The following is a 27,811-nucleotide window of genomic DNA, read 5'->3' as shown; positions in this document are numbered from 1 at the left end:
CTTAAAATAAAAATTAAATTAAATTAAATTTAAAAAACTCCCTGGAAGCCTGCAGGTTTAAAAAGCTTATAATGTAAATGACTAAAATTTATTTATTTATTTATTTATTTATTTATTTATTTATTTATTTATTTGTTTGTTTGTTTGTTTGTTTGTTTGTTTGGCTAACAAAAAAAAATTGTTAAACAGTATAAAATTCAACATATTTTTGTTAATCAAATTTATAAATTGCACCGAAAAATATTCAGAAATTATACCAAAAAAATAAATAAATAAATTTAAAAAAAAACACCACAGTTCAGTTCATTTTGTGTGTTTTGTTGTTTTTTTTTTATTTCATTTTAAAAACGGGAGAAAAAAAACAAACAGAAGACACTTTATTTGAGATGGTACATATTTCAATATTAGGAGACAAGTTGGCTGGAAAATATAAAGAAAAAAAAAAGGATTCGTGATTACAAGAGAACAAACAGCCGTGACACACGAATGACATCTAATGAAAAAGTAGACCAGTGCGTCTCAGTGTGAGCTGAACCCAAACACCTGAGCGAGTCAGGGGTCCGAATTTCATCTCCACAAATCATCTGTGCACTAAATGTTTTAGAGAGCGAGAGAGAGAGAGAGAGAGAGAGAGAGAGAGAGCAAAAAGAAAGAAAAAACGAACAAGCAACAGCAGAAAGCATCTGTTCTATGTTTGTGTATGTGTGTGTGTGTGTGTGTGTGTGTGTGTGTGTGTGTGTGGGTCTTATTTTAATCGAAACTTTACAATAACGCGATAAAACTTCATTACATCGAGGACGAAGCCTCTGAAAATGAAGGATATTCCGAAAATAAACAGGAAAGTCATTTCGGTCTTGTTCAGATTAGAGATAAAAAAAAAAAGTCAAATCTAAGTGAAAGCTTGGTTATGCATTGACACGCTATTACGCTACACAACAACAACAACAACAACAACAACAACAGTGAATATCTTGCATAACTGATCAAATGCATCATTAACGTACCCTGAATCAAGTCTCATGAAAGATACAACTGTGGTCTAATTTTACAACAACAACAAAAAAAAAAAATCTTTCGAAGGAAGTTTTCACAATCTCTGCGTTTGGCTCACTCCATGTTGAAATTTTTTTATCAGTGGCATATAGAGCAACACTGAGCCTTTACAGTACAATATCACGTCTTTTGATAGATCTAAGAATGCATTCAGAAGTACGTACATGATGGTTCATAGTACAGATCATTTCTAACAGTAGTACGTCAATTCTCTTCGTCTTCATTCGTTTTTTATTTTCTCAAAATTAAACAATTATCCGTCATTTGTTTTACTTTATCTATTTCCAAGAGAGTGTCTTGTCAGTTGCCAAAATCTAACCCAGCGTGAGACCAACGGAGTCGCCCCTCTCCCAAACTACAAGAACTGCTCCCCTTTGTCTGGTGGAGAACTTTTAACATTTGCTCTGCAATTTAAAAGAAAAAGACACGTTTAAGTTTGCAGTTAAAACGAAAATAAAATGTCATACTGGGTTAGAGTGGAGAGAATAACGCGTAGACACTTAGAAACAAAGATTTAGGGGGGGACGTCGGATAAACCAGACACACACACACACACACACACTAATATACCACAAGCATACACAAACATCAAACAAAATTCTTCGACCCACATTTGTTCTTCATCAGGATCTGACTTAAAGAAGGAAGACGTGACACAGCGTACAGTATAGCAGAGAGACAATTTGAAATCTAGGTAGAAGAGTAGAGTAGGGAACAGAAAACAGAGAGCGGAGCTTGACCAGTCCTCGAGTAAAGGCAGGGAGGTTTGGTCAGTCTGGGAAACTAGTCTCGCTCAATAACTCAGCCCTGAATTTATGGAAGAGAAGAAGAGAGCCAGACAAGAACAGAGCATTAGAGGACCATTCAACCGGCTGGTCAACTCGGGTTAGGGGTGTTAACACACGCTGAGGTTCTGCAGCTGATATGGAAAGGTTAATGAAAGGGTTAAAGCATTGCTTAGTGCTCATCATGACATCATGTACATTCCCTTAGGGGGGTGTTTTATTTCTTATAGATTTATATAATGATAATTTTTAATAAATTCAGGAAGTGTTTCAGATTGATGATGATGATGATGATGATGTGTTTCTATACAGTTCAAAAGTTTGCATCCCCTACGGACAAATCTACACTATATGGGCAAAAGTTTGTGCACCCCTGACCATCCCTGACATCCCATCCCCAAGCTGAGGCCCAAACCCTGCTCCAGCAGTGAAGGCTGAACTACGGTGTCCTGCACAGAACCCTGACCCTGATTCAACCCCACTGAACACTGGAAACACTGGGATGAACTGGAAGTGGAGTCTCCTCAACAACCCAACATCAGAGTCTGATCTCTCTAATGCTCTTGTAGCTGGATGAATACTAATCCCCACAGCTGTGATTTCTCAAAATCCAATGTAAAGACTTCCAGAAGAAAAAGGTGGAGCTTGTGAGGGTCAGGGGTGCACTTACTTTTGGTCAAGTGGAGACATTCAGGCTCTGATTTAGTCAAGTTTGATGTAATGTGTTCTGTCCACTGTTACTTTTTTCCAGGATTGATCTATTTTTTATTTTTATTTTTTTTTATTTTTAATTAAAAAAAAATTCCCTTCTTGGTAGACTAAGTACAATTTTGGCTTTATTTTATTTTATTTTATTTTATTTTATTTTATTTTATTTTATTTTTATATTATTTTTATTCTTTTTTTGTATTTATTTATTTCATTATTTATTTTATTATTTTTTAATATAAGCCACATTATCATTTCTTTTAAAGTGTTTCAAAAAAATAAAAAATAACACCACTAACACTTTCTATGAAGGTTATATTCATAATGAGCTATGAACACATTCATAACATATATAAGTAATTATGAGAAAACATAGTGATGATGTAGTAAAGTATGTATTATGGGTGTATAATACATTCTTAGAACGTTTCACATTTTCACAAATAATATTATGGATTTAGGATGCCTTACGAATGCATTATAACACATTATGAAAGTCATATATATATATACATATATATATTAAGTCATTGAAAGTGTTATAACATCCTATAAATGCTTATAACATATGAACCCAGAAACATCAGGAGATGCAAACTTTTTTTTTTTTTACACAAACAAGTTAAAAAAATCCATCACATTTCCTGAATAAGTGAAATTAAGCCAAAATTTTTTTTTAAATATCATAGTTGTCTAATCTCAGCTTTCTTTTCTAAATTTAATTTATTTTGTGATTTTTTTTAAATTATTTTGTTATTCATTTTGTTATTTTTTTTGTACATGAGGTGATGATTGACAGATCTGCATTTCAGAGCCCAGAGATCAGCGTTCCGCTTTCTACCACTTCCCTGTACGTTTCATGGATTTTCCATCTGATTGTAATAATAATAATGGATTGGAAATAGTGCTAACTCCTGCTACGAACACAGAATTCATAATGCATTATAAATGAATTCAAATAGCATTATAGTGCCATCGTGACATCTGTCTTGTTCATAAGTAGACATAGTAAGATGCATAACTCTTTATATTACCATAAAAGTCTTTACATTCTATAAACTTATATCAGTTGGCATAACGTTTTATAACATCTGCGACCTAATGATGTAATGCACTGTGACACATGAGAACGAAAGTTAAAATGCGTTACAACACAAATTGTACTTCTTAAATCCGTAGTATACTGTATACCACATAATAGAATGTTATACCAGGTAATAACAAGCTAACGAACCAGACTTTATGAAGTCATGCTGTATAATGTGTAGTGCATGCAACTATAGCCTTATGTCATGTGTTACTTTGCATACATATTACGTATTTGATATAACGATGGTATATTTGTAATTATAATGCATTATGAATTCTTATGTTTGTTTTGGCTGTAAATATCATCACACTGTCAATGAAGGCTAATGAACCATAAAACAAATTCATAACATGCATAGGGATATGCTTATAGGAAGATGTAATGATGATGTACTAATGCGTAATAAGCACTTTGTGTAATGCATTCTTATAACAGTTGTTATAAATAATTATAAGGGTTCATAAGGCCTTACAGATGCATTTTTCGCAATAGCATGTAATGAATGTAATCGAAAGTCAGATATTGAAAGTGTTATAGATATATTTTAAAAGCTCTATAACATCTTTATAAGTAGACAGTGAAACGCTTATAACACCTGGTCTCGTCAGTGGAGTTTTAGTCGTGATGGTTTGAGGAAATTCCGAGCTGGCAAACAGAGCTCCAACCTTCCAGCCCAGGCCAGGCAAGAAAAAAACATGACAGAACATGATCCTTGTCCTTATATATCCAGAGTTCTCTCTCTCTTTTCTTTCTCTCTCTCTTTCTTTTTACTTATCCCTCACTTTATTAAAAGTTCTGACTCTTTTACAGTGACTAAACCCAGATTACACCGCTGTTCTTCTACAGGATGAATCTTAACCATCAGTGCAAATGTGGAGAAAATTTGTCATTTGCTTTACGAATTATTTCCAGATTATTTTAAATTACTGTTTGTTTTGGGAGGTTTTGGTGAGCCAGAACGGAGGTTTTGGTTTTGGTGAGCCAGAACGGACCTCTACCTTCAGACACGACCCTCGAGTGGAGACTGTTTCATAAGAAAGTGCTATAACAGCTTATGTAGACTGTACAGGTGTGTATAGTGTGAAAGCAGATGGTGTGTATCTAAAGCTTAAAAAATAAAGAAGCTATTCGACATACAGAGGTGTAATCCTGGTAAAGGGGAGGAGCTCTGTCTCTTTCGCCCGCCGCTCTATACATTTTTTATTTATTTATTTTTTACGCTTTAATGTGGTTGTAGTTTTTTTTTTTAGACATACTCTCTGCCAGTGGAGGGTTGTGATTGCCGGTAATACTGCTGCCCGCCTCGGGCCTCGTTAGCGCAGGAGCAACAGAGGAAAGAGCCGCCCAGGATCGTCAAGCAGGCCGCCGCCCATCCGACAAACAGGGCAGAGCCAAATTCATACCTGAAAAGAAAGAGGGATTTCAAGGATTTCAGTTTGCATTCATAACATTTAAAGGAAAAAGTGTTGAAAAAGTGATGAATTTAAGCGACATAATTTTTAAGATTGTAAGACATTTTGGATTTATATAAATTGTGTAAAAATGTAATTAATTAATTAATTAAAAATAAATATATAAATTAGAATTGTAAATAAATAAATAAATAAATAATAAATAAAATTTCTTTTCAAAAAGAGTTGCCACATTTTTTTAATCAAAATGTTTTAGTGAATCAGTGTATAAAACACTTTAAGGTATTTAACCATTAAAGATTTCTAAATTTGAATTTCTAAAGAATTCTAAATTCTGATTGGTCAAAAACTTTTATATCCATCGCTGCTTTACATCAATGAGCCCGTTATAATCTGTCGTTTCTATAGTAACAGATCGTTCACAGAGACTCGTATGGTAGCCGCTCCACATAAAAGGTTAAACAAATGTGTGTTACTGTTGCCATGGTAACGTTTTCTGTATGTAACATTTATGGAAGGAATCTCCAGTGTCAGTGTTTTCTTTTTGTTTGTTTGTTTGTTTGTTTGTTTGTTTGTATTAGCTGAAGTGACAAAAAAGAGAGGATGGTGAGAATCTTTAGAAAATATCTGTGGTGTAAAAGGAATAACTGAAAAAACTGAATTTCCTGCTCATTTGTCTCCTTAAGTGTGAATGCAAATAATATAAAAGGAATAGTGAATAAATAAGTGAATATTTAGCTCCTTACCTGGCATTGTGAGGTGTGTTTGGATCGAAAAAGTGAACGGAGACTTGTGTTGCGTACCAGGACACGGACACCAGCGTACACAAACCTAACCCAGAGATACAAATTAGTCAAAGTTTATTAGCAGTGTTTTGTTAAGAAATTCCCCTGAACTCCCAACTTCCTGTTTACTTGTTTATCTGTCAGCCAAGGGCATAAACATACATAACCCAAATCCTGACAAACAACCAGCTGAAGAAGAATCGATGAAATCTAGAACTTGTTTACTACCACAGCTATTTCCTGATTATGTGCAATTGCAGTACTGTATTACTCTAATTGGATTATATGGTGATATCTTGTTTAAAAAAATAAATTAAAAACTTCAACGACCCTTCATAACACATTCATAAGCACTGGATTGATAAAGTCAAACCCCATTAGATGATAATAAATTATATTTATTTGTCTTTGAATAAAAGAGGGAGGAGATCCCCTTTATTCCTTTTATTATTTTTTGAGTGCACTTCCATGAAGCCTATATGTAAGCCTTATGAATGCTCGCAAACATCTATCTATCTATCTATCTATCTATCTATCTATCTATCTATCTATCTATCTATCTATCTATCTATCTATCTATCTTTCTTTCTTTAATTGTTATTAAAACTAAATTTAATTGTTTTTTTGTTTATGTTTATAATGGTGTTGTAGAGTGTCGCATAATTACACTCTTATGAAGCACTATATATATCTTGTTTGTTGACTGTTTTAAAAAAAAAAGTTAATTTAATGATAATAATAATAATAATAATAATAATAATAATTATTATTATTATTATTATTATTATTATTATTATTATTATTATTATTATTACTGTTATTATTATTATTATTATTATTATTATTATTATTATTATTATTATTATTGTTATTATTATTATTATTATTATCCACATCACTTCATAAAATATTTATACAGCCTCTGTGAATGTCTTATGAAGCATGTACCCATCAAATAATGGGTTTTCTTTATAAGGCTGTGTGTGTGTGTGTGTACCTGCGAGTAGGAAGAGGCCTCCTCCTGCTATAGCGATCTTGGCCTTGGTGGCGGGGTTGTTGTCACCCACCCTGGTGCACTTCATGCCTACTACACTCACTATAACACCAATGAAGCCCATCAGCACAGATATGACCATCAGAGCTCGGCATGTCTGAATGTGGACTGGAAAGAGCATGAAAAGAATGAAAATATTTATTAAAGGTGAAACAGTAGGATTAGGAGACTGGCTGAAGATTCACAGTGTTCATAAGAGTGAAATAATGCTGCGTATAAACACACAAAGAAAATATGTGGCTGTTAAAGTCCTGGAAACAAGTGGGCCAGGGGGCGGGGCTTGAACAGCTTTATTAGATCATAATTGATATTTATTTTAAGTGAGCAAGTGATAAAATGAAGGTGAGAATAATGAGAAACCCCCATCCACAGGATATGAAGTAGTTGCTCAACACCTTACTAAGACACTACTAAAAAAAAGTTCTATGTAAATGTTTTCATTGTCCAAAGGTTTACCACACTTCCAAACATTTCTTTTTTTCCCATTTATTTACATAAATCATAAAAGACAAAGATCACAGAGAGCAGAAAACGACAAAATGTTGATGAAAAAGCGTCAATTAAAACATACATGTGCTAAATCTTCCAAAAATGTAGCTCGGCCATCACAGTGAGTCACTATAATAAATAAACACCCCCTTCTATAGGGGGCGATTAATCCTAACCCTTCCCCTAAACTCTAACCCAAACCCTAAACTCTAATCCTAACTGCTAACCTAACCCTTACCTTTCCTAACCCTAACCCTTCCTAACCCTAAAATCTAAGCCCAACCCTTCCTAACCTCTACCCCTAACCCTAAAGTCTAACCCTAAACTCCTACCATAACCCTAACCCTAAACAACGGTTAGACTTAGCTGTCGTTATTAAAAATGTTGACTGAATTGGTGTAAATAAGCAGCTTAAACTATAAGGGTATATACATTTACACAAACTCAGGAAGGAACCTAGGATACGAACATTGTGCTAAATAATTAGAAATGGCACTTTTTCTGTGTAAAAAATCACGAATTCATCTCCAGCTTTTAAAAAAAAAAATCCCAAAGTTTTATATGTACAGTATTCAATGTTTGATTTTGAATGAATATTAAAAAGCGGTGAGTTAAAATGTTTGGAGTATTTTTTGTTTTAGAAAATTGTCTCTAGATTTCTCTCTGAATTCTTTCCTTGTGTAAAAGTTTGTCATATCAAACCTGCCCAAGTGACGAACAATATTTCGATTAGCAACAAACTCATTTATGTGACTATTTTTCTTTTTCCATTTTACAGCAGCTATAAATCCAGCTTTAACCTCTGGACATCTCTCGAGGTTGCTACACTGCTACATGCTGGTGTTATGTTTGACTGGATGCCTCTGTGAAATTCCACACAAAACCCACACGGCTTTCCAGTGCATACAGAACGCCGTAGGAGGGCCTGGGATACGTGTTTCACGCTGCCGGGATTAGCGTGGTGTTTTCCACAAAGGAGAATTGTTCGCTCGTCTGTTGCTCGTTGTGTACCAGGCTCATGCGTATGACATGAGAGTCCGCCTCATAACAATGACTTCTTAATGCTTTGGGATCGTCCTACGGGGTTTAGCAGTAAAAAAGCTCGGGCTTTTTCCTCGCTGACCTTTTGCACTTTGAGACTTGAAATGAAGCAATAAAACAGACAGAGAGTAAAAGAGATGTCATGTAACTTTTTTTTTTGAAGTCTGATTTACATTCAGACTCACTTTGAAGCCAGATTTTAGAAAGAGAAAGTGATTTTTATTTTGCTTGCTTTCATCTCTCGGTGTGATTCGTGCTGAAGCAGGGTGGTTTGACCCAGCAGGGTGTCGCTTTGATCCCCGAGCTCCCCTTTCAATGGAAGTAGTTAGAGTCGGGCCGAGCGGAGGGGCGGAGGTTGCCTCCCACCATCCCGTGGCCGGTGCCAAGCTTGGCGGTGCCTGGCACAAACAAAGAAAAGGCCAGCAAAGTGTGCACTTTGTCAGAGTGCATACTTCAAGAAGCTGCGTGTGTGTTTTAGGCTTTGTTTATTGTTCGACGGCTCGTGGGCCACTTTTGTACGTCACAAAAAAATATCTGCGCATAGCATATGGCTATGCATTTCTCAGAAAATAAGACTCTTTATTATGTCAGGCATATTTAGATCAGAATTCCAAAGACGTATATATATATGTCGTGTATGGAAATGATACGACGAGGGGGTTTTATCAAAAGCTTAGCTTTAGCCTTGTTTATCAAACTGGACAAATTTATTCTATTTATTTGCATTTACACAAGTAACAATCTAAAATCATAATCATATCATAAATCTACATAAATGTAAAACGACTAATCTGTACCTCTAAAATGACCGGCTTCAAATTTGTATAACTGTAGAGGGTTTGATAAACAGATCATTCGGTCCAGTTTAAGTCGATTATTTATTTCAAGCGATCCAGAACCAATCCACAAACTAATCTAAATTGTCCAAGCCTTGAATTCCAACAACCTATGACATCATTTGTCTCATTTATTTCAGCTCTTTGTGAGCTTTTATTGCGTTTTTTTTGTGACTAAATGTGAACTAGATTATTGATTTATTGGCGTCTCAAATGTCATTACACATTCTATGCTAAAAAAGCTAATTAAATAATCACTAATCAGACAGTTTAATTCACTCCAAATAAAGTTTTCTGGTATTCTCTAAGCATCTTTAGGTAACATTTCTAAACGTCTCAGTCTGGTGCCGTGACCATATTTTTAGTTATTGCAAAAAATTCTTTTTATTGACGTATTTCTTTGTGTCTAAGCGTAAAGGTTGTCTAATAATGCTTAAACAAAACAAGCTGTCGTTACAGAAGAACATTATTTGTGATCATTTACGGTAACACTGAGACCCAAAATGAAAGACAAGTTGCCGAAATCTTCCACTTCCTGTTGTGTTGTTTATCTGTTAGAAAACACCATTAACAGCATTAAAGTGACCCAAAATTCTGTTCTTCTGTTATTAAAAACTCATTAGCAACTGATTTGAATGTGAATATCAGTTTAATCGTTTTAAAATATAAACCAAAAATATAGACTTTTAAGAAAAGGCGCAGCGATGTGCGGGGTCCAGGCATCGCTTACCCTGATTTGTGGAAGGTGCTTGGACCCCGCGTGTCTCTGCGGCTATTCTAAATAAAACAATCGAGAGATTAATGATGAAAAAAAAATACTTTTTGAGGTTCATGTAGGTAGCTGAATACTTTGGAATACTGAGATTAATTCTTGGTCTTCATAAAAAATAAATAAATAAATAAATATTTCGAAAATTATATCCAAATATTCTATATCAAGGGTTTCATTAGTGGTTTTTTTATATCAATCTGCTTGGCATGGCTCTGAGTGTGTGTGGTGTGTGTGTTGTGTGGTGAGTGTGTGTGTTTTTAGTCCCATACAGTGCCGGTTGTCCGGAGGTCAGATGACTCCATGCATAATAACAATTATTCAAGAAAGAATCGCGAACCAGAGGGCAAACAATGCAGCGCTGTAGGAGGCCGAGGCTGTCTGTATATACACAAGCCAGAACATTGCAGTTACTATCCATCCTGATGACCTAAGACTAGAGCAACAATGGCACTAGCGAGGGAGGGGACAGTGGAATCAGACGGTCCCATCACCCTTTGTGGCTTCTAACATGAGTTGTACAGTATTCTCCGAGGAGTTCACAGTGTATACTGAGCGCCTATTGATGCAGATGGAAATGAGCCATGTTGCTTCCTTAACATTATTATAATCTTGGGCTTATTTTGACAATTGTTGTCTTGTGTATTTGTTAGAAGTATTCATGAAGTGCAATTTATCAGTTTTGCTTTATCTTTATAGTTCTAGAAATAAAAAGAAAAGATTTATCAATGATATCAAAGCATTATCAAAATTCCTGGACATGATATTTCCTCTATTCCTAACCACGAAGCCCAAAGAGAAAGTAAATAAGCTACAGTCACCTCCAGCATTATTGGTGCTCAAAGCTACTGAGTAGGTGACTGATGAAGCAAACGATGAAGCTGTAAGTCGTTTGACTAACAAGCTTGTGGTTTTCCCTATCCAAAGCCTAATTCTTTGAAAACAAACAACAATCCACTCTCTGATATCATTGTCATCCTCACAGACTCTTCAGACATTCTCTGAGCTTGGTTTACAATTATGGGCCTTTTAGTAATAAAATTGCCTAATAACCCAAGCCCGGCACATATCTTAGCGCAAGATGCATAAGATACACCACCGATTTGCAGAATAATGAAGCAATGAAACAATGGAAGCGTATTGTGTAGAGAGGAGCATTTAGCATTCTGGACATATCTCTGGTGTTTGTCTCAACACTAGGCTTTTCTTCTCAAAAACAACCACCATTCATGAAATCAGGACAATAAGCTGCTTCTGTTACTCTGATGTGCAGAAAATAAGATGATAAATCAGTGCATCTGGTTAACAGAGCAAATGAAGGACAGAGATGTTTCCAAATAAAGTCAAAATTATATTTCTGATGAATTGATTCACAGCTAAAAGTTGATTAGCTTTGTGTAATTATAATTGATATTATTTCATTAAGGCTTATTACATGATGCTTGAGGAAGTCTGTATAATGAGCAGCGCTGGTAAGTGCTCTGAACTCTTTACCTCCTGCTCTCGTTTTCTTCTTTAAGTGTAACTTAAAGAAAAAACAAAGAAGGTTTAGTGAGAGTCAGCTCTCATCAGCACCATGGTACTTACTGTCGAGGGACAGCAGCGATTCGAAGATCTTGCACTGCACCTGCCCCGTACTCTGGTATGCGCAGGACATCCACAGCCCCTCGTACAGCCCCACTGCCATGATGATGGCTTCTCCGCCATGCGAAGATTGCTTCCACTGGGGCAGCACGGTGGTGGAGATGATCCCGATCCAGCCGCCCAGAGCCAAGAAGTAGCCCATGAGCTGAAATCCTGAATTCGCCATCCTTACACTTCTTCTTCTTCTTCTTCTTTGTTTTTGTCTTTTCTGGCTTTAGTTCTATTAATTCAAATCAGAATGCTGTTCTAGAAAAAAGCCACAAAGAGCTTTTCCATAAAGACGTTCGCTTTGAGCACTGATGTTTCCTTGCTTGGCGGAAAGCAATCAATGTTCTTCAGAAAGAAAACAAAAGGAAATGGTTTCTTCCTCCAGAAAACTTTCTGCCTGCTCGGTGTGTCCTCTTATCGCTCGCGTTCACTTCAGTCAATGGCATCTGGAGCTTTGTGCTTTCCTTACATTCAACTCCACCACGCTAGGAGAACCAGAAGAACTCGAGAACAAACCTTGGAAGTCAGCGCTGGCCAAAGTTTAGCATCAGGCTGGTGATGAGAGCTGGTGTACACACTGCATAGCTGCTCTCGTCGCACTACTGTACTGGTGCTCAGGGGGGCTGAGAGGCAGTAATAGGAGGGAAAAACACACACACACACACACACACACAAGCAATACTTCAGACACAAAAGCAGCTCTGACAGGCTGAATGCGAAAAAGGGGGCGGAGGGTCAGGGCTTAAAGTTCGCCCCAATTGGTTGATCCATTTCCCACTGAAAGGAATGTGAGGCAAAGTTCAGCTCATTAAACCCTAATATCACAAAAGGTTCAACTTTTAAATAACATCTATAACTTTCTCACTAGAAAACAGATGTTATTATCATACACTCTGTTGTTGTTGTTGTTGTACCTTTTTGGGGTTTTTTGGCATCTACTGAAGTTTAGGAAGAAGACATGCCAGTCTTGGAAACCCCAGAACCCAGAAGAGAAGAGCGAGCGTAAATCAACTCGTTAAACAGTCCGCTCATGAAAGGAAGACAAAACCTGCTGCTCTCGCTGGAGATTTAAGAGCCTGGCCTATGACAGCTCTACAGAGCTCCATGGGAACCTCGCTGGAGTTAATCCTCGAGACAGTGTCAGTGCGAGCAGGTCAGCGGAGTAAGGAAAGATGGCGCCGTTTGGGTTAGTCACACATGAGCTGGAAGATACTCATCCAAAACATTCCTTCCATCCAGCAGTGGAGATGGTGCAGATTTATAAACATTCACAACTTGTTTTTTCTATGTTTTTGACACCATGTATAACATACACCATTAAAATCATCATCAACTTGAACACTTGGTTTTTTTTTTGTTTTTTTCAAATCTCCTCTGGGATTGATGCTTTCATACACTAAGAGGTTAATAGTCTTCTTTTTGTTCCCCCCACAGACAGAAGATTTGGATTTCTAGTCTGAGCTTGTCTAGAAATTGTGATAAAGAACCCAACTGATAGTGAGAACCCGAGGAGCGGTGGCATGATCTAGCCGTCCAGATATCACGATTCAGATGAAAAACAACAAAAGCGTGACCGGCGGCACAAGTTCTGCGATTTGTGCTTTAACTGACCCTTGAGAGGCAAATGGTTAGGAAATAGCCGTAAACGCTAATGGGAAGAAGGACAGAGTGCGTATCTTTTGGAGACGGTAACAGTTTCTATAAAAAAAAAAAAACTCTTATGAAATCACCAGAAAACTGCGAGGTTAATCATGAGGCATGTGAATTAAAGATAATTTAGGATGTTTGGCCTTTCATGCTATATCTTCTTTAGGAGCGTTCTATTATATATTTAGGTGTTTCTATAGCAACAGCAGCTACCTGACTGTCCTGAGATGTTGAACAGACTACGAAGAAAGTTTTGGTTGCCAATATTTTGATCACAGCTGTGTTGAATTCTCAGATCTGATCAGAAAGTAGTGCCGGCTGTCAGACAAATCACAGGTTAATATTAATGCGCTCATTCGCATACATTATCGTTTCTATAGTAACTCTATCTCATTCACAGGGACTTGTCTAGTCAACACTCCAAAAAATGATTTAAGACTAATAATAATCCGATTTAAATTTGTCTTTATTTAACAAAGTAAAATGCTGCATAATCGCTGATATGATGAACTTTGAGGAGGTGAGGAGATGTTTATTTAACATTTATGGAAGGAGTCTCTAGTGTCAGAGTCTGAGAAAATGTGGGTGATTGTTGAAGGAACCACTGTTTATAGCTGCTGTAATGTAACAGGAACTAAAATCTTGTTTCTCGAATTTTCCCTACTTTGTGTGTAACTATAAACGGATAACAAAATTGCTCTCGTCCACCCAAGCGATCCCAAAACTGCCCACTCCACCCTATTTCCCTTCCACCGCATGATTCCCCTGAGCTCCTTGTTTATATTAGAGCAGTTTGTATCTGCGCAGTTCTTCTCCAAACACGTCTTCACCAACCGTCTGTCTGAACGGATTAAAATACCAGGCAGCAAAACGCCGCTAACTCACACTGGCTGCTCAGACACACAGAGCTGAGGCCCCGGGGGTGGAGGAGTGGAGGAACTGGAGCACAAAACACAACTGATTAAAAAGCCGATATAACCTAACGGATAGAAAAGTGTACTCGTGCCAAATTGCTGGGTGGGGTTACAGTAACCATGGTAACAGCTATCCCGGGCCATATCGCACCACCCTGTTGTTGATTATTTTCCTATAGGAACACAATTCATGGTGGTTTATTCCTGACATGAAACCATCTCACGTTGCATTGCACTGATTTAGAGAAATGATTGATCATCACACTCCAGTGTCACACACATGAGGATGAGGATGAGGTTCCTCATATCCTATCGGTTCTCAAGGGGATGTGGTAGCTTAGTGGTTAAGGCGTTGGACCACTGATCCAGTTGAGATCCGCTTCATGAACATTTCGGCCCTTCAGAGAAAAGAGGCTGACCCTGTGAGTATCCTAAGCCTCCAGAGATGGACCTGTTGGATTCTGCTTCATGAAGATTTCGGGCATTCAAAGAGAAGATGCCAACCCCATGTAGACTTTGAGGACAACAACCTCCTAATCAATACACATAATAACATTCTACATAAGCATCACACAACACCAACTGACTATATATGAGTGTAGAAAGAACATTATTCATAATCACACTCTCCGGTGTAATCCAAATGAGGATGAAGTTCCCTTTTGAGTCCTCTCAAGGTTCCTCTCAAGGTTTCTTCCTCTTACCATCTAAGGGAGGTTTTTCCCCGTCACAGTCACCTTAGTCTTGCTCATTAGGAATGATTTTGTCTAACATTAATCTTGGACTTTTGTACGTGTCTTCTTTTGTATGTTTCTTGTGTTCTGTAAAGCTGATTTGAGACAATGTCCATTGTTTAAAGTGCTATACAAATAGAATTGAATTGAAAGGTCGTAAGTTTAAGTCCCAGGTACACCAAGCATCCACCTTTGGGCCCTTGAGCAAAACCCTTAACCCTCAATTGCTCAGTTGTATAAAATGCGATACAAAATGTAAGTCACTTGGAATAAGGGATTCTTTTTCTTCTTTTTTTCAGGTTAAACACTTTTCAAAGCATAACCCTACCTCTAATTCAGTAGTATTGTATGAGCAGTATATTAGACTCACTACTGAAGAGCAGAACTAGAATAGTGTTTAACCTAATCATGATTTAGATTCAGATTTAGAGAACTTCCTCAGCACCGGGACACAATCGAAGCCTCCTCCTTCTCCTCCTCCTCCTCCTCCTGTTCCAAACTCTAAAAGCTTAGGAGTTTTTCTAGGAAACTTTGACCGTTGAATGAAAAGGCCATCTGGTCAAGTTCACTGCTGGCTAATTAGAAAGGCTGAAAGGGTTTTCGTTTCTTTTTTTTTCTCTTTTATTCGCTCTCCTGCAGGCCACATACTTGACATGAAGTAAAAGAAAATGTTACATGAAGCTGAAAGGACGGAGTTTAATTTGAAAATAAAAGCCGAAAAGAATGTCTATCTGTTTTATATATATATATATATATATATATATATATAATATATATATATATATATATATATATATAATATATATGGTGCATTTTAATTTTAGAAAATGAAACAACATTTTAAAAATTAAAAGGAAAAGGAAAAAACGGAAAACGATCACGATGCGTCAGAAAAGTGTGAAATAACAGCGAGGCGGATGAACGCGTTCAAGCCATTAGGGACGAGGGAGAAGCTAGCTTTTAGCCATTTTTTTTTTTTTTTTCGAGGCGTATCACACACCCTACAGGAGGTCTTTCTAAACAGGAAACTGGTTAATGATGTTGATAACATGAGCACATTAGTGGCTTATCAGATGTTGCTGGTTGTTATGGACATGGGGGCCTGATTGCTGTGTTGCTCTTCTGGAGTCCTGAGCTCTGACTCACGTATACAGCTGGGGTTTTAATGGGGTTATTCCCCACCCTGGCTAGTGAGTCACAAACTCAGGGCTTTAGGCATCAAAATGTTTATATATCGTTTAAATCTAATACATAATGGATGATTAGAGAAACAGATCCATGAAAATAACCAGCAAGCAACAAATCAAGAACTTTTTTTTTTTTTTTAACTTTTTTATTATTTAATTTGAAGGCTTTATATGTGATTCTACCAGAAGTGGCTTTGTTTGTCACTCAACCAATCCGATCACAGCTGCATGCTACATGTAACATAACTGCACTTACTTCTTATACTTTTTTTATTATTATATTAAATGTATTACTTTTTAAAAAAAATAAAATAAAAGGTAGTAGGTTATGTATGGCGTAGAAAACAACGACCAATCAGAACCCAAGAATTCAGCAGCACCATGATATAAGCATTCACAACGCATTATAACCAGTTCTATGATTTTATAAGCAATTATAACAGTCTTTATAAGCAATTATAACAATCTGCTTATAAGCAATAATAACAATGTGTTTATAAGCAGTTATAACAATGTCTTTATAAGCAATTATAACAATGTGTTTATAAGCAATTATAACAATGTGTATATAAGCAATTATAACAATGTGTTTAAAAGCAGTTATAGCAATATGTTTATAAGCAATTATACCAATGTGTTTATAGGCAGTTATACAATGTGTTTATAAGCAATTATACCAACATGTTTATAAGCAATTATAACAATGTGTTTATAGGCACTTATAACAATGTGTTTATAAGCAATTATAACAATGTGTTTATAAGCAATTATAACAATGTGTTTATAAGCAATTATAACAATGTGTTTATAAGCAATAATAACAATGTGTATATAAGCAATTATAACAATGTGTTTAAAAGCAGTTATAGCAATATGTTTATAAGCAATTATAACAATGTGTTTATAGGCACTTATAACAATATGTTTATAAGCAATTATAACAATGTGTTTATAAGCAATTATAACAATGTGTTTATAAGCAATAATAACAATGTGTTTATAAGCAATTATAACAATGTGTTTATAAGCAATAATAACAATGTGTTTATAAGCAATTATAACAATGTGTTTATAAGCAATTATAACAATATGTTTATAAGCAATTATAACAATGTGTTTATAGGCACTTATAACAATGTGTTTATAAGCAATTATAACAATGTGTTTATAAGCAATAATAACAATGTGTTTATAAGCAATTATAACAATGTGTTTATAAGCAATTATAACAATGTTTTTCATGTTATGAATGTGTTCAGGCCATTTATAGCAATATATATAGATAACGTCATGGAAATGGTTGCAAAAATGTTTTAATTTGTAATTCTAGTTCTTATATTTTAAGTTATGACATCATTCTATCAAATCAGTGTATGTGAGTAAAAAATGTCTCTAAATATGTTTATTAGGTTTTCAGTATATGTTATTTATTTACAAATACATGAATCTAGGGCAAACAGGATGCAGTGATTTTTTGATCTTGTTTATTTGATAACATTTCCTCATGAGCAGAGTGTTTTAAGATCTGAATCCCGGTTGCACATGGAGCAAGTGAAGCCACTCAACTGGAACAATCATTCTCCAGGCAAATAGCTCGGTCTTGAGAGGGCTTGTGCTTTCAGAAAGCCGCGCTGTCAGAACTGTCCAGAATGGCACTCTGTGTGTTTCTGGGGTTGTTTTAGAAATCTTAACCTCAGGTCATTTTCCTTTCTTGTTATTCCTAATACTTTCAGTTCGTCATCATGAGCATGAGTTAACACTGAGTCACAGCTAAAAAAAACAAACATTTACCCATTACAATTACATCGTAATGGGACAAAGCCAAAAATATTGGAGCTGAGCATTATATCCAGGATGTGTCCACTTTCTGAGTCATAACTGAGCGTGATATTGAGCACTGATGTGTAAGCTTTTATCATGTGATCACACTCGTATCTGATCATGTCCAGATGACTTCCTGCGTCCTTCCTGCGTGTAGCCCCATGACCAGATTTGGAAAGCATGTAAGCAGAGAAAACGGGTCTAGTTGCTACCAATCCTCTTGCACCTTTCTCGGGTCCTGAGCTTAAAAATCAGCTGACACGATCAAAGAAGCCGTGTCATATTTTAGCTAACAAGACCAGACGGTTCATCCTGGACCTCCTGGACGACGGGGACCTGTGCTACGTGGCCTGACATGGGAAACGATTGACTCTTGTTCCCAGTTCCTCATTAACAAATTGCCCTTTCTACTCTTTTCTCCCAAATACTACATGGAACAGAACATGATTGTCAGATGTATGGAAAGAATCTTTTTTTCCAAAATCTACAGCATGAGTTTGGAGTGTCTGAATTGTATACGTGTCCAGAACCATAAGAGTGCACTTAACAATAGTGAGTACTACAAGGGTAAGGGTAAATAGGGGGCCCTGATTACTCACACACACTTGACCATGTCCGGTTGCTTTTTCTGGCCAAAACCACCACCTGACCCCTGAAGTAGGGAACAGGAGGCCTCTGATAAAGAGTCTCCACCTTGGGTTTTAGAGAAGTTTCTGATGATGTTAGTTTCTTGAGCCAAGTCCATGAGGTACAACAGCTGAGCAGGGGGCAGAGGCTGAAATCAGGGGAGATTAGTAAGGGAATGTGTCAAACTAATCCACCATTGTGCTGCGGTTCTTAGCACTTGAAGACAAGAAGGACATTCTTCCACATACAGAAAACCCAAATCAACCTGGATTCATATTCGATACGTCAGATTTAAAGATGGAAGAGTGTACAGGAAACAGTCAGTTAGACAATACAGTGAAATTCTTACTCTGTGACTCCTCCTGTGACCTCTGACATCATTTAAACAAGACACATAGTGCATAGAAGGAGAGACGGAAATAAAAACATTCATTCATTTGTATCAGAGCAGACGTCTCGCACCTTCTTGTCGTCTCAGACACATTAATGAAATCAGTATGCTCTGCATTTTTTATTCACTAATTCCTCACTAAGATGTCCGCCTCCATATTTTCTTTTTCGAGGCTTTTCTTGGCATTTACGTTCACACATTCAGCTGTTTTACTGATAGCAGTCGCCGTACTACGAAGTTGCTGTTGGTTGCCATAGTAACAACGTTTATCGGCAGGTGGCGTGAATAGTTTTTTCTTCCACTAAAAAATGAATCACTCTTGAAGGGAGATTTGGTGTGTGTGTATAAAATATAGCAGCATCGTATCATACGAGCTGAAGGAGAAGCAACGTGTGCTGTTTATGAAGGATCTCGTCATCTCTACTGCCTTCAATCCCATTGGTGGTCTCTACACCGAGTCGCTTCGTTTTTGCATAAAGTCCAGCTTTTCTCAGCTTTGATATGTCTCTGATGTGGCCACGCCCACATCTAGCTGCTGACAGAAGTTACCAGCTCTCTCAGCTCAAATAGCGCTTTTATCTGCATGTGTTCTGCTGCCATGTGATGCAGAATGAGCAGCAGTTTGAGGAAGTCTCAGAGGAAGTACATGTAAGACATCACCCACCCCAACTGGTCACAGTTAGAGCTGGCTGATGGATGGGAAGTGGCAGGTGATCAAACAGGGGAGAAAAAAGTGGGAGGGGAAAAGCAAATGGTGCTCATGGGTAAGAAGTTAGAATTTTCAGGCATAACATTCTGAGCAGTGAGAGGTGAAGTGAATAAGACTGAGTATCTCCTCATCATGGCACCTGTTAGTGGGTGGGATATATTAGGCAGTGAGTCAACATTTTGTACTCAAAGTTGATGTTAGAAGCAGGAAAAATGGACAAGCGTAAGGATTTGACGAAGGGCCAAATTGTGATGGCTAGACCACTGGATCAGAGCATCTCCAAAACTGCAGCTCTTGTGGGGTGTTCCTGCAATGGTCACTATCTATCAAAAGTGGTTCAAGGAAGGAACAGTGGAGAACCGGCGACAGGGTCATGGGTGGTCAAGGCTCATTGATGCACGTGGGGAGTGAAGGCTGGCCCGTGTGATCCGATCCAACAGTCGAGCTACTGTTGCTCAAATTGCTGAAGAAGTTAATGCTGGTTCTGATAGAAAGGGGTCAGAATACACAGTGCAGGACGGGTCAGGGCTGATTTGGCTGCAAAAGAGAGACCAGCACAATATTAGGCAGGTGGTTATAATGTTATGCCTGATTGGTGTATACTTCTGTAATATTCTTTGACAGACACTTGTTCTTGAAATAATTTCAAGATCAGTAGTGTTTCCAAATGTTTGAGTAAAAAAAAAAATTTCCCTTCAGCACCATTCTCACCAAGGGTGCCAATACTTACGAAGTAGACAGTACCTTGGTAGTTTTTAGACCAGAGATAAAGTGAACACAGTGGCAGCTTCTTTGCTTTGGCTCGCGCTTCCCATCTGTTGCTCGACTCCGGAGCAGAAAGGCGGATGGAGCTTCGGCCGGCTGTTTCCATGGCGATGTTCAGTGACATCTTTATTTGACAGACCTGAAACAAAGAAGCTCCAGGAAGCTACATGGCTGCAGAAAAAAGGGGGAATTCTGCATTGTTTCTGTTTGTTCTGGAGGTTAAAATGCAAATAAGTGCCATTTTGGACAGAGTTGAGTTATAGAATCTATTTTTAAGCGGTAACTTTACTATCCTCCTTGCCTAATGTTATACTGCTTTCCAGGAAGCACTGAGCCTTTAACTCAGATGCTCAACTAGTGTCAAATATACAAGCGACAAAATTCTTCCACATTTAAATCACATGTTTAATTACATTTGGATGAAATGGGAAACCTGAGAATTGCATAAAATGTTTATTGTTTTATGTGCATGATTTTAATTTAAAAAAAAAAAAGAAAGACAGGTTATTCAAGGCTGTCTATAATAAAATATTTAATCATTTTTATTTTATTTTTTTATTATTAATCTGAAATATTTTCTAGGTATCACAGTATCTATAACAAATGTTACAAAAAAATGTTTATCTATGTTTATGTCACTTAGGCTTATGAAGGGCTTATGTAGGCATCACATAGCATTGTAACCATCATCTGTAACAAGTGTTAATAAACAAATCCTAGGCTTAAGATTATGAAGGGCTTATGTATGCATCACATAGCATAATAACCACCATCCATAACAAGTGTTACAAAAAATAGTAAATGGCTATGACACTTAAGCTTATGAAGGGGTTATACAGGCAATGTATAGCATTATAATCACTGTCTGTAACAAGTGCTAATAAATAAATCCTAGGCTTAAGCTTATGAAAAGCTTATGTAAGCATCACATAACATTATAACCTCTATCCATAACAAGTGTTAGAAAAAATGGTATATTCCTATGACACTTAGGCTTATGAAGGGCTTATGTAGGCATCACATTGCATTATAACCACCATCCATAACCAGTACTACCAAAAATGGTATATGGCTATGACACTTAGACTTATGAAAGGCTAATATAGGCAACATGTAGCATTATAAACACCATTTGTTACAAGTGTTAATAAACAAATCCTCGGCTTAAGCTTATGAAGGGTTTATGTCGGCATAATATAGCATTATAACCACCATCCATAATGTTTAAGTGTCACAAAAATGGTATATGGCTATGACACTTAGGCTTATGAAAGGCTTATATAGGCAATGCATAGCATTATAACTGCTGTCTATAACAAGTGCTAGTAAAATGCAAGATGCCTGGAAAATATTTTTGGATTTTTGTTATTTTTATTCTCCAAATTTAACAGATGATTGCTGGTATATGCCTTAGGTGTGTACAGAGCATTCAGTAAGCTAGTCAATGAGCCCAAAATTCCTCGATCATATTTGGATGCAAACATAACCAGTGCCAAGCTACATCAATAAAAACCTGTCCTCTTGACCAGTCATGAGTTCTTCCTTCCTTCTTGGTCTACGTTCAGATCCAGGCTCTACTTCAGTGACTTGGAGCCTGTCCCAGGCCAGCACTGGGATCGTCCATGTATTTCAGGGGAATAAGGACAAGTTCATCACACTGCCCGCTGAAGTCATCATCCAGGCATCCTTCAAATCTCCACACAATGCCTTCCTTTGTTCCCAGTGAGAAAATGTTCCTTGTGTTAAACAAGCCGCTTAAAAAGATGTCTTGTGGATGCTGTGGAAGGGCTTTACTACATACGGCTAACTTCAAGTTTGGAAAAAAAATCTATTTTCAGTGCTACAGAGTCAACAGAGGACAAAGTAATAAAATAAAGTGTCAGTGCTCATAGGGCTACATAAAACCTACACAAGCTCATCCATAAATCTACATAAATATCCGAAATATTTCAAATGTCATAATGAAGGCTTTTGTCCTTCCTTATCTCAAGTTGACATAAAGTTGACATGTAAATGACATAAGGTTCTGTTATGACACTTTCTGGGAGAACATTTGTGTACACGTCAAAGCAACAAAATCCATGGTCATTAACATGCCATCATACTGTCATAAGACTTTCATAGAATATTTAGGAATACCCTTATGTCAGCCCATTAAGTGTTACAGTATTGTAACCACAATTGTTTATGTAGGTTTATGTCACTTTCATGAAGGACTTTTGTAGGCATTACATAGCACTTTAATCCTCATCTATAACAAGTGTTACAATAAGATATTAGATAAATGTTTATGTAGGTTTATGTCACTTAGACTTATGAAGGGTTTATGTAGGCATCACAGAGCATTATATCCATCATATATTACAAGTCTTACAAAAGAAAAGGTTTATGGCTATGACACTTAGGCTTATAAAGGGCTTATGTAGGCATCACATTACAACCAGTCTTAACTAGTGCTACTAAAACTGGAAAATAAATGTTTATGTAATATTATGTCACTTGTCATGGATGGCTTATGTAGGCATCAAATAGCACTATAACCACCATCTACAAGTGGAAATACATGTTACAAAAGGAAAGGTATATTGCGATGTCACACAGGGTTTATGAAGGGCTAATGTAGGCATCACACAGCATTATAACCACCATTTGTAAAGGTGTATGTAGGTTTATGTCACTTGTCATGAAGGGATTGTGTAGGTATCATGCAGCTCACTATAACCTTTACCTGAAACAAGTGTTAATAAACCAAACCAGTGGGATGAGTGGTGTTTATTAGACTAATTCATGTAGTAATTAATGTTCCTGGACTTTTTCCCCCTGGCCTCAGGAGCACTAATTCACGTTCGCTTGTGTTCGCCTGTTGGCCACCTTTTCAAGGAGGAGAGTTGGAATTCATTTTGTCAGGCCATGTCCCGCTGTGTCCTGCTTAATCCTGTGCAGAGCAAAAGAGAGAGAGAGAGAGAGAGAGAGACAAAGAGAGCCAGAGAAAGACAGAGAGAGACAGAGCACGAGAGCAAGACAGAGAAACTTATTCCAATTAAAATTAGTTAGTGAGAGGCAGAGAATAAAAAGAGAGAGAGAGATAGGCGGTGAGAGACAGAGAGAGAGAGAGAGAGAGAGAGACAGACAGACAGACAAGAAACAGATAGAGAAAGAGGGAGAGAGAGAGAGAGGGAGTGAGAGAGAGACAGAGACTGATAGAGAGAGAGAGAGAGAGAGAGAGAGAGACGTGCTGCGTCTGCCTCCCTGGAAACCACCACGAGACTCTTTCACATTTCAGTTCAAAAGCCTTTTCTATGAGAAGAGACACAAGGTGAAGAATGGTCTTTATTTTAGCAAACAAACAGCACGCGGTTGCTCTTTTCCTCCGGTGTATTTCCCTCATTCTAAACATATTAGACTTCTGGCTTTGTGCACTACACTCTACACCGCGCTCCTTCTGTGTAATAACGGCTAAATCCCTCACAGCGCTAATCCCGCCTGATTACGCTTTATAACCACTAACCCGCTATTTTAATTGGAATAAGTTTCTAAGGAAACCATCTGAAACTTTTTCACACAAAAGCACCGTTGCTATTGTTTCGTTTCTTCAGATCTTGCTAATAACCGAGCGCAAAAAAGACACAACAGGATATGCTAACTAGAGGCTGTGTGGAAGAGAAAAAAGAAAACAGCAGTGTACTGTAGCATGGAAACAATAGATAATCTCATACACGATATATCCACAGCAGTCCTCCTGAAGACAAAGTGTCCTGTGTCTTCCAGCTTAGCCGTGAGCGCTACCACAGAGGACACAGAAGACACGGGCTTTCACAGCACCTCAAAGAGATTTCTTTATCATGAAAAACAAATTTAGATTGAATAATACACTGCTTAATATGACAAAAAAACTAATGCTAGCATCTATCACTAAGCTTTAGTTAGCATGCTAGTTAATTAGTAGAAAATTGTAACCAGTACAAAGGTGGCTTATGTACCTCAAACCCTGTCAGTAACAGCAGTTTGTCTACTAGCTTTTAACTAGCTGACCACATTTTGTCCATTTTTGCTATTAGCTATTTCACTACTTTTCGTCCATCTTTGCTATGAGCTAGCTGACTACATTTTGTCCATTTTTTTGCTGTTAGCTAGCTGGCTACTTTTTGTCAATTTTTGCTATTAGTTAACTGACTACATTTTGTCCATTTTTGCTACTAGCTAGCTGACTAGATAGCTTGACTACTTTTTGTCCATTTTTGCTATTTTTTAAACCTGCAGCTAACAAGCCAACTACTTTCATCCACTAGCAAGATGACTACCTTTTTCACTCCTTTGCTCAGCTAAGCTAGCAAGTTTTTTTTTGACCAGTTAGCTACCTAGTCGACTACTTTTGGCTCAGTTTGGTCACTATAGCTAGCCGATTAACTTTTTTGTCCATTTTGCCTGTAGTTCCATTAGCTGACTATTTTCTTTTTTACCTGCAGCTAGCGAGCTGACACCTTTTAGCCGCTAGCTAGCTGACCCCTAAGTGAGCAGTTTGACAATTAGCTAACTAGCTGACTACTTTTTGCTCATGTTTGGCCACTATCTAGCTGATTAGCTTTTGATAAGTTTGGCCTTTCACTAGCTTTCTGACTACTTCTTGTCTGCTTTGGGTCACTAGCTAGCTAGCTAACTATTTTTTGACCAGTTTGCCTGAACAAATTTGACTTAAACAACAATATTAGCATCGCTCTCTTAGTGAATGATATTAGCATCACTTCTAAGTAACCTGATTTTTTTTGTGTATTTGTTTTTTAAAAGCTGCCTGGATTTTAGAGAACCTTCAAATTAACACACAGAGAACCTTTCCTGTTGATCTAGCACTGAAATAAAACTTTCGAGCATTATGTGCTATGAAATTTCTCAAACTTTACCAAATAGATATTTTTAGTAGCAGGTTTTTGGGTTGTTGTCTTTTTGTGGCTAGAGCCAGGAAGGGTGAAGTGTGTGGAACTCGTGGTCCCGAGCTGCCCATGGCATTACGCTCAGGCTCGGATCTGCCCACTCCATCAGCAGTAGGAGGAACACAGAGAGCCTGTTTTATTGCACAACTACAAGTATGGAGTTAAGAGCTGTCTTCTTTTCACATATCCACCCACGTTCTCCTCAGGTTCTCCTCAGGTTCTCTTCAGGTTCTCCTCTGTTTCTTTCAGGTTCTCCTTGGTTATTTCATGACCAGGGCCAACTTAGAAAACAACAACAACAAAAAAAAGATCCATGTAGCAATTTTCAGCTTTTCAAAGAAGCTTCTTTAAGGAACGAGGAATCCACAGTTCTCAAAAAACAACAAACACTCATTTAATACAGATGACTGAATCTAATGGAGAACTTGACGATTATCTGTAAGACCATGACGCCAAACTAAAAGCCATTGTCAGGCTTGAAAACGTGACATTTTCTGAAGTAAATGAGAACGCTCGTGAATTCCATGTGTAACGTTTTGCATGTATTGACTCCTCCTTCTTATGTCTATTCAGGAAAAATAAATAAAGTCAAACTGTGGAGCATCTGAAAAGACGTTTTCTCCTCCATGATGTTACTCTGGTATGTATGCTCATCTCTTCGTGTAGGCCTGGTTCTATTGACATGTAAAACCCAAAAAGGTGTGATAACCATACACACACACACACACACACACACAGCTATACACAGTGTGCATAAGCCCCGTGTCACACTTCAAAGCGGCGGACGTTTCCAACTCTGATGGTATCAAATCCAAAGTTTTCAATCCCAACCGACCCCCAGCTGCTGTGATGTGGTGTTGTTGTTTTTTTTTAGAGGCGTCCAATTAAGGGAGATAATTATAGCTATCCGGTGGAGCTGATTATATTTTGCCAAGTGTTTGTGTAGATAACAGTTTTGGGTGGGACACAGAGCTCAGAAAAAAACACCAGCTCAGTTAAATTCAAAAAGTGCAAACTTGGTTCATTAGAGAAATCATGTGACACGAGCGTAACGTCATTTCCAGAAGAATGAGCTGGAGTGAAGGAACTTCCATGTTAAGGACTATCCATCCATCCATCCATCCATTGTCTATACCTGCTTTATTCCTAATTAGGGTCAGGGGGATCTGCTGGAGCCTATCCTAGCACACATTGGGCGAAAGGCAGGGGTACACCCTGGACAGGTCACCAGTCCATCACAGGGCCACACACATAGACAGACAACCACACACACTCACTATGTTAAGAGCTATTTTAATTTAAAAAATAGCTGTAATATGAAAATATAAACATCTCAGTCATCATCTAAAGTGTGAGTGGATTAAGATAAATTATGAAAAATTAATATTTAAGACAGAAAAGTAGCGAATTAGTGCTTTAATGGAGAGAGTGATATTTATTTTTGATTTTGATTTGATTAAGACTCACGGAAAGTGCCGCATGAAACACAATGCTGATGAAATGCTGCCACCTTGTGTCCGTTCACGGTAATGCAGAATAATCCAGATCGTCTCAGTCCTCAAACTCCATATACACTATATTGGCAAAAGTTTTGGGACACCCCTTTTTCAGGGGTTGGGCTCGGCCCCTTAGTTCCAGTGAAAGGAACTCTTAATGCTTCAGCTTCATACCAAGACATTTTGGACAATTTCATTTCGCACTGTGAGCCAGACCTTCTCGTCCAACATCAGTGCCTGACCTCACAAATGCTCTTCTAGAGGAATGGTCAAAAATTCCCATAAACACACTCCTAAACCTTGTGGAAAGCCTTCCCAGAAGAGTTGAAGCTGTTATAGCTGCAAAGGGCGGGACAACTCCATATTACATTCATGGCCTGGCTCGCAGTCTCTGCTCTAATTCATCCCAAATGTCTTTATGGACCTTGCTTTGGTCACTGGTGTGCAGTCATGTTGGAACAGGAAGGGGTCATCCCCAAACTGTTCCCACAAAGCATGAAATTGTCCAAAATGTCTTGGTATGAAGCTGAAGCATTAAGTTCCTTTTACTGGAAATAAATAAAGTACTCTAGGTAACAGTGACTAAAAGACTAAAGCACCGCTGCATCACTGTCTTTAGGTAGCACTTCTATGGGAAGTCAAACAGCATTGTAGGTAATGTAGGAAATTGTTAATGAATCAACCAATCAATCAATAAATAAATAAATAAACAAAATATGAAAGGCAATATAAAAAAAGGCAAGTCAGTATTTCATTGTAAATTATATCTTTGATTTTTTCTGATAATTGAAGACTTGAATTAAATTTAATTAAAATTAAATCATTTTAAAAGATAAATTTTTATTAATTAAAGATTAATTAATTAATTAAGTCTTTTTTTTTATATAAAAGTTTTATATAAAGTGACCAGAGTGAAATAAAAACACACACAGACACTG

General features: G+C 37.3%; 1 protein-coding gene across 2 annotated transcripts; it reads right to left on the bottom strand.

Annotated features, from left to right (window-relative positions):
* Positions 1-302: 302 nt before the first annotated feature.
* On the bottom strand, positions 303-12,280 carry cldn19 (claudin 19). Of its 2 annotated transcripts, none has more exons than XM_058372928.1 (5): positions 11,610-12,280; positions 6,831-6,995; positions 5,795-5,879; positions 4,893-5,039; positions 303-1,860 (listed from the first exon to the last, which is right to left on the bottom strand). In XM_058372928.1, the coding sequence occupies exons 1-5, from the start codon at positions 11,830-11,832 to the stop codon at positions 1,824-1,826; spliced, it is 657 nt and encodes a 218-aa protein (XP_058228911.1). In that variant the 5' UTR covers positions 11,833-12,280; the 3' UTR covers positions 303-1,823. The 2 variants fall into 2 exon arrangements, with proteins under 2 accessions (XP_058228911.1, XP_058228910.1); XM_058372927.1 differs by having other exon boundaries at positions 303-1,457; positions 11,610-12,278.
* Positions 12,281-27,811: the final 15,531 nt, after the last annotated feature.

This window comes from Hemibagrus wyckioides, linkage group LG21 (genome assembly GCF_019097595.1).
Source record: "Hemibagrus wyckioides isolate EC202008001 linkage group LG21, SWU_Hwy_1.0, whole genome shotgun sequence".
NCBI lineage: Eukaryota > Metazoa > Chordata > Actinopteri > Siluriformes > Bagridae > Hemibagrus > Hemibagrus wyckioides.
Note: the sequence above shows the minus strand (reverse complement) of the source record. Positions and strands in the feature narration are given on the sequence as shown.

Excerpts from the sequence above, each read along its gene's own strand:
- cldn19 (XM_058372927.1), bottom strand. The coding sequence starts at position 11,832 with ATGGCGAATTCAGGATTTCAGCTCATGGGCTACTTCTTGGCTCTGGGC. Across the intron at positions 6,996-11,609 it reads ATCGCTGCTGTCCCTCGACA|TCCACATTCAGACATGCCGA; the intron begins GTAAGTACCATG and ends TGCTCTTTCCAG. Across the intron at positions 5,880-6,830 it reads AGGCCTCTTCCTACTCGCAG|GTTTGTGTACGCTGGTGTCC; the intron begins GTACACACACAC and ends TCTCTGGGTTAG.